This window comes from Triticum dicoccoides, chromosome 6A (assembly GCF_002162155.2).
Source record: "Triticum dicoccoides isolate Atlit2015 ecotype Zavitan chromosome 6A, WEW_v2.0, whole genome shotgun sequence".
In the NCBI taxonomy this organism is placed as follows: Eukaryota; Viridiplantae; Streptophyta; class Magnoliopsida; order Poales; family Poaceae; genus Triticum; species Triticum dicoccoides.
The window spans coordinates 53,229,000-53,236,363 of record NC_041390.1 but is presented as its reverse complement, the minus strand read 5'-3'; the positions used below and the strand labels follow the sequence as shown (position 1 = coordinate 53,236,363).

Sequence of the window (7,364 nt, the reverse complement as noted above, 5' to 3'; positions counted from 1 at the left end):
CGTTTAAAATGTACTGATCCATCGGCCGGCACTGTGCCAAGAATGGGACGTCCTATACGCCGCTCTCTGCGGCAAAGTGGCGTCGTTTCGCATAGGCGGTCTCCCACCGGGCCGGCCCATGACAGCCAGCAAACTTGTACTGTAGTGCAAAAAAATTCCACCTAGCTAGGAATCGAACTTGTACCCCATGCTGCAGTCCAAGCGCTGCAACAAACTGACCTAGCGAGCGTTACTGACTAGTTAGCGGCATGCGTTTTTAAGAATCAACACCTCAGAACAGATCCGAATTATTTTCAGCATTTTGAATGGTTTTATTAAAAAACTGAGTGTTTTGTGAAAGCAAACACTTTTCAAATTGGCGAATTGCTTAAAAAAACTGTATTTTCTAGAAAAGCAGGAAATTGAACTTGCGACCAATTTTGACAAAACACGATGAAATTTTGAAAAATTCTGTATATATATTTCAGTTTCCAACAAAATATGACACATGTGAATTTTTTCTAAACTACTGAACATTTTTTGAAAAATGCGAACATTTTTCTAATTTAGCGAACACAAATTTTAAATCAAGAACAAAATTTGAACATGGGAAAAAATATTTGGAAAACCAACATTTTTTGAATTTAGAGTATTTTTTAAATCAAGAACAAAATTTGAACAATGGAACAAAAAATATTTGAAATCCCGAACATTTTTTTAAACCTTGAACATTTTCTAATTTAGAGAAAAAATAAAAATTAAATCAAGAAGAAAATTGAACATTGGAACAAAAAGTTGAATATCCCGAACATTTTTTGAATTTACAGAACAAAAATTTCAAATCAAGAAAAATTTGAAAATCCTAAACAAAATTTGAAAATGCGAACAGATTTTTAATATATAAAAACTGAAAATATGGAATCATTTTTGAAAATTTGGAAATTCTAAACATTTTAGAGTTTTAGAACTTTTTTAAAATGTAGTAAACAATCTTTGAACTTCTGAACATTTATTGAAATTTGTGAACAAAATTTGAAAAACAGAGATATTTTTTTGTATTTCTAAAGATTTGTTGAAAAATAAAAAGGAAAAAAGGAAATAAAAATGAAAAGAGTATAGAGAGAAACTGGAAAATAAAGAAAAAGAAACAGAAAAGGACATAAAACCGGTTCGGGAACCTTCCTTACCTTCTAGTAGGTTCCTAAAACGAGAAAACCGACTGGAACTTCCTAGAACCTTCCCAAAAACGCCCAGCACTGTAGCACGTGTACTTTGCTGATAATTGGGCCACCCCATGTCGATCGCTGGTCGCTCCCCCTCAGTGCGAAGTGACGACAATCTGCCGTAGAATGCGGCAGATAGGATTTTCCGCCAAGAATGAATGGCGGACGATAGAGCACATTTTGTTTCTTCCTAATTTTGGACCTCTATGCTTTAACTTACTCCCTTATTTTCCTTTGTTTTTTTCTCATCCGTATACAGCTAGCGAGCCAAAACACATTAAATGTAGGTAACACGACAAAATTGCAGTTTCCTTCTTCTCCGAATTGCCCTCCACTAAGGCACTCACTACCGTTTTCTGACCTTTACCAAGCACGCGTAATCTATTTTGTTAATCTGGGTTTCCTTACACCCCAGGATTTATCGGAGTAGAGCAGATCAAAGCTACTGCTTAACGCTGCATGCTAATTTGGCCCAAGAACATACTAACTCTAACATAAACGATATACCTCGCAAAAAAAACTAACATAACAATATGTATGGTCTCTAGCATCTAGATTTTCCTTGGGTTTTTAGGAGTCTACCGATCGATTGTCCGGAGTGGGAAGCCATCATTTCCGTTTGTTGCAGATTAGTAAAGAAAGAAACATGGCAAATTCTTCCAAACGAGCGAGACTTAAATGGAAGCCATAATACAAGCAAATCACTCCTAAAAAAGATAGGAATTATTTGGGGTCAATCACTCACACTCAACGCCAACCAAAACCCAGTAATCAGGCATTAATGCTTTGCTTGCTGTCATCCAAGCGCCCTGCCATCCAGCGGATCTGGCTCCAGGGACGCGTCACCTTGGCTCCATTTATAGCCGTGTCATGGTCGAGGCAAAAAGTCTGCACCAAATTATCCTCGACACCGGCCACCACCAACCCGCCGCGGATCAAGGGTTCGCCGCGGGTGCCTCCGCCGCTGCAATGCCTATGAGTGGGCCTCTACCGCCGCCGCCGTTAGGTCTTAGGCTCGACGGTGGTCAGGAAATGGCCACCAACAAGCGGACGCGCCACCAACAATCGTCGATGCTTGGTGCAGCCCAAGCGCAACAACAACCGATCGTTGTCGATCACAACCTGCGTAATCATGTAAGTCCACCGATCAAATCGTCACCATGCATGTATCTATCCATAATTTGAGTTTGAGGTTTATCTAGATTTTTGTTAATGGCGATCGATGATGCAGGCGAAAAAGGTGTGTACTACTTCAAGGGAGCAGAGGCAGAGGCACATTAGTATGATGATATCCACCGTGGTGGCCAGGGCGAGGAAGCAGCTCGAGGCCAAGGAGCAGGAGATCGAGTGGATCAGGAGCGTGAATTGGGCACTCAAGGAGCGCATCAGGAACCTCCACATCGAGGCTCAGGTGTGGCGCAACGTTGCGCAGTCCAACGAGACCGTGGCCAATGTTCTCCGCGCCGACCTTCAGCAAGTGCTCGAGCAGCAAGCGGTTCGTGGCAGTGGCAGCAACGACAGTGAGGACGCCGCCGGATCGTGCTGGGGGGAGAAACATGTGGCTTTTTGCAGGGAGGAGCAGGAGGAGGAGGAGGGTGAGACACCAGGAGTGGAGCCCCGAGTGACAGAAGTCGAAATGTGCAAGGGGTGCGGGCAGAGCGCCCCCGTTGTGCTACTGTTGCCGTGCAGACAGCTCTGCGTGTGTGCGCCATGCGCAGAAGCGGCACAGGTATGCCCATCGTGCATATGCGTCAAGACTGGTAGTATCAGCATCAACTTCTCGTGATGCGAGGAAGAAATTGTTTTGGAAGGTAGCCACCGGTGGGCCCGCCCCACCGCATCAAGCCGTTGCTGACAGAACGCACATGGTGCATTGCGTTGCACTATTAGTGAGACATCGAACGTTCATTCGCCATTATTTTTGTAGTTTAAGAGTCGACATTTCCTTTCCTTCTAAGACTTTTTAGAGTCGAATGATGTCAACATGAGAGGATGAGTTCCCCTTCTTTTATTCTATTTAGATTTTTTCTCGAGATGTTGGACAAATTGTTCAACACAAGAAGAATTTTTTTTGTACTATTGCATTGAATACATATATTCAAAATTAAGCAAAATATATGGGTCGGGCCGAGGGTTTGCGGCGAGTTAGGTCATCACCACTTTGGAGCGGTGGAAGATGGTGTGTATAGTGTATACGATTATGTGTAAACATTGTAGACGAGAAAAATTACATGTATGTTGTGGCAAACCAGGAGAAATAAGGGCAAGAAGCACAAAGGTTGTGTGGTGGCACTTGGAGGCGCATGTGAGGAATCTGTGGGGGTGGCTAGTGTTAGGATTAATGATCTAGATAGCAAGGAACCAGATTCAGATCCAATAGTAGAAAAGATTGATTGAGTTAGATAAAAAAATACATGGCTAGCAAAGGTGGGTTGCATAAATTCCGACAATCGACTACATAAAATAATTATTTTTACTCACACTCATTAGGGGATGAAGAAGACATTCGCCTTCTAGAGGTGCATAGAAGGTGTGTATCTCATTGTGCATGTCACTATTTTCGTAGTTTTAGAGTCGGCATTTTGTTTTCTTATGATACTTATAAAAGCCGATGTTTGTTATCATTGATTTATTCTCAATTTTTTTATTTATGATGGCGATGCTAGCGTGATGGTCGAATGATGTCAACATGAGAGGATGACTTCCCGTCTTTTATTCTGTTTTTCTTTTTTCTCAAGTAGATCAATTCATCAACACAAAGAAAAACAGTATGCACCATTGCATGAATACAATAGAAGTTAAGCATCATATGTGGGAAGAGGGTATGCAACAATTTAGGTGATCACCACATCGAAGAGGTGGGAGATGGTGGAGATTGTACCCTGGATATTACCAGCAGAATCAAGCCCACACATGTCATAATTATCCATCTACGAAATCCAATAGCTCGTTTGGATCACTACCAATGAGGATATGGAATCAACAGAGCCTTGCTGTAAATCTCTCCAAAGTCTGTTAATCCATGTTGCCCAAGCATACAGGTTGATTCAGATCTTAGTGTCACGCCACACCGAATCCTATCAAAGGGCCACATCAAGCGTAACTTACAGAGATAGAACCAATGTACCTTTATAGCAAACTGGAGCAAGGACGAAACCGTACATGTCTAGGAAGTAGGAGCCATGTGGAGCATGTTTACCACAAGAAGTAGGTTGTTGAGATATCCTGAATAACAGGCTTCACAAGACCTTAAGGTAGGAAATAATATAATAGAAGCAAGAGGATTGTATAGTATCTATTCTTATGAGATTTAGATAAAGTGGAAACTTTTTGAATCAAAGAGAAGATAAGCTAAGAACCCTAGATATAATTACAAGGAAATGAAAGAAGCATCAAATCATAATTTTACACCACCTACACCCTGATCTTCTTAATAATGCTAGGGTGTTAACTGAGCCATGTGTGATAAAGGATCACACATGGATACACCATATATCACACATATCAAAAGTAAATTCTAATACTAATCTTGATAGAACTAATATTAGCTGAATAATTATTATCACTACAATTAAAAGCATAGAAGTAATGTCAATGAACTTAGCCCATTAGTGGAACTAGGATTCAGATCCATATTCATTTGTTTACGCCAAGAGCAAGATAGACCAAGACAAAATAAATAGACATGTTAACCACAAGAGAGCTGCCAGATGAGGCTATAGTAGCAACACAACATGTCATGGAGCACAATTAACTATCTACCCTTAGTAAAGTAATAGGTTATGTTACGGAACCATTTCCATATTAAGCCCAACCCAATTATGGTCATTTAAAAAATGTTCACGCCTTTCAGAAATATGGACGTGACCTTTTTTTGAGAAATGTTATACAATGTTTATGTAATTAAAAATATGTTTCGTACCATTCAATAAATGTATGTTACATTTAGAAAAATATTTACGCGTATCAAAGAAAATGTTTGTGGCATTTCTAAAAAAATGTTTATCCAATGTACAAAAATGTTCGCATAGTTCAAAACAAATATTTTGTATCATGCAAAAATGTTTAACACCTTTTAGAGAACATGTTCAAAACAGTATTTAAGAAAATATGAAGCCATGTTTTGTAAAAGTTAAACATATATAGGAAATGTTTTAGATGTATCTAAAAATATTACGATGTGTAAGAGAAAGTAGATATGTAAACATATATTTTGCAAAACTGTTAATTAGGTATTTGATAATTTTCGAATGAGTACAACTAAAATGTTCCTGCTATATATGAAAAATGTCCAACGCTTATGAAAAATTTAGACATGTGTTGAAAAAAAGAAAATGAAGACAACCACGGGAAACCAAAGAAAGTAACAAAGAACCCAGTGATAACTGAAGAAAGAAACAAAGAATAAAAAGAAGAATGAGAACAAAAACACATTAAATGTAGGTAACACGACAAAATTGCAGTTTCCTTCTTCTCCGAATTGCCCTCCATTGAGGCACTCACTACCGTTTTCTGACCTTTACCAAGCACGTGTAATCTATTTTGTTAATTTGGGTTTCCTTACACCCCAGGATTTATCGGAGTAGAGCAGATCAAAGCTACTGCTTAACGCTGCATGCTAATTTGGCCCAAGAACATAATAACTCTAACATAAACGATATACCCCGCAAAACAACTAACATAACAATATGTATGGTCTCTAGCGTCTAGATTTTCCTTGGGTTTTTACGAGTCTACCGATCGATTGTCCCGAGTGGGATGCCAGCATTTCCGTTTGTTGCAGATTAGTAAAGAAAGAAACATGGCGAATTCTTCCAAATTGAGCGAGACTTAAATGGGAGCCATAATACAAGCAAATCACTCCTAAAAAGGATAGGAATTATTTGGGGTCAATCACTCACACTCAACGCCAACCAAAACCCAGTAATCATGCATTAATGCTCTGCTTGCTGTCATCCAAGCGCCCTGCCATCCAGCGGATCTGGCTCCATGGACGCGTCACCTTGGCACCATTTATAGCTGTGTCATGGTCGATGCAAAAAGTCTGCACCAGATTATCCTCGACACTGGCCACCACCAACCCGCCGTGGATCAAGGGTTCACCGCGGGTGCCTCCGCCGCTGCAATGCCTATGAGTGGGCCTCTACCGCCGCTGCCGTTAGGTCTTAGGCTCGACGGTGGTCAGGAAATGGCCACCAACAAGCGGACGCACCACCAACAATCATCGATGCTTGGTGCAGCCCAAGCGCAACAACAACCGATCATTGTCGATCACAACCTGCGCAATCATGTAAGTCCACCAATCAAATCGTCACCATGCATGTATCTATTCATAATTTGAGTTTGAGGTTTATCTAGATTTTTGTTAATGGCGGTCGATGATGCAGGCGGAAAAGGTGTGTACTACTTCAAAGGAGCAGAGGCAGAGGCACATCAGTATGATGATATCCACCGTGGTGGCCAGGGCGAGGAAGCAGCTCGAGGCTAAGGACCAGGAGATCGAGTGGATCAGGAGCATGAATTGGGCACTCAAGGAGCGCATCAGGAACCTCCACATCGAGGCTCAGGCGTGGCGCAACGTTGCGCAGTCCAACGAGACCGTGGCCAATGTTCTCCGCGCCGACCTTCAGCAAGTGCTCGAGCAGCAAGCGGTTCGTGGCAGTGGCAGCAACGACAGTGAGGACGCCGCCGGATCGTGCTGGGGGGAGAAACATGTGGCTTTTTGCAAGGAGGAGCAGGAGGAGGAGGAGGAGGGTGAGACACCAGGAGTGGAGCCCCGAGTGATAGAAGTCGAAATGTGCAAGGGGTGCGAGCAGAGCGCCCCCGTTGTGCTACTGTTGCCGTGCAGACACCTCTGCGTGTATGCGCCATGCGCAGAAGCGGCACATGTATGCCCATCGTGCATATGCGTCAAGACTGGTAGAATCAGCGTCAACTTCTCGTGATGCGAGGAAGAAATTGTTTTGGAAGGTAGCCACCGGTGGGCCCGCCCCACCGCATCAAGCCGTTGCTGACAGAACGCACATGGTGCATTGTGTTGCACTATTAGTGAGACATCGAATGTTCATTCGCCATTATTTTTGTAGTTTAAGAGTCGACATTTCCTTTCCTTCTAAGACTTTTAGAGTCGAATGATGTCAACATGAGAGGATGAGTTCCCCT

At 42.0% G+C, this 7,364-nt stretch overlaps 2 protein-coding genes across 2 annotated transcripts; both read left to right on the top strand.

The window, feature by feature from the left end:
• The first annotated feature begins 2,072 nt into the window (after nt 1–2,072).
• Nucleotides 2,073–2,996, top strand: LOC119315631 (probable BOI-related E3 ubiquitin-protein ligase 3). Its single transcript, XM_037590175.1, has 2 exons — nt 2,073–2,336; nt 2,434–2,996. Exons 1-2 carry the CDS (start codon nt 2,073–2,075, stop codon nt 2,986–2,988), a joined length of 819 nt encoding a protein of 272 aa, XP_037446072.1. The 3' UTR covers nt 2,989–2,996.
• A 3,232-nt stretch (nt 2,997–6,228) lies between these two features.
• LOC119315630 (probable BOI-related E3 ubiquitin-protein ligase 3) lies at nt 6,229–7,147 on the top strand. The gene is made up of 2 exons (XM_037590174.1): nt 6,229–6,492; nt 6,590–7,147. The coding sequence occupies exons 1-2, from the start codon at nt 6,229–6,231 to the stop codon at nt 7,145–7,147; spliced, it is 822 nt and encodes a 273-aa protein (XP_037446071.1).
• Nucleotides 7,148–7,364: the final 217 nt, after the last annotated feature.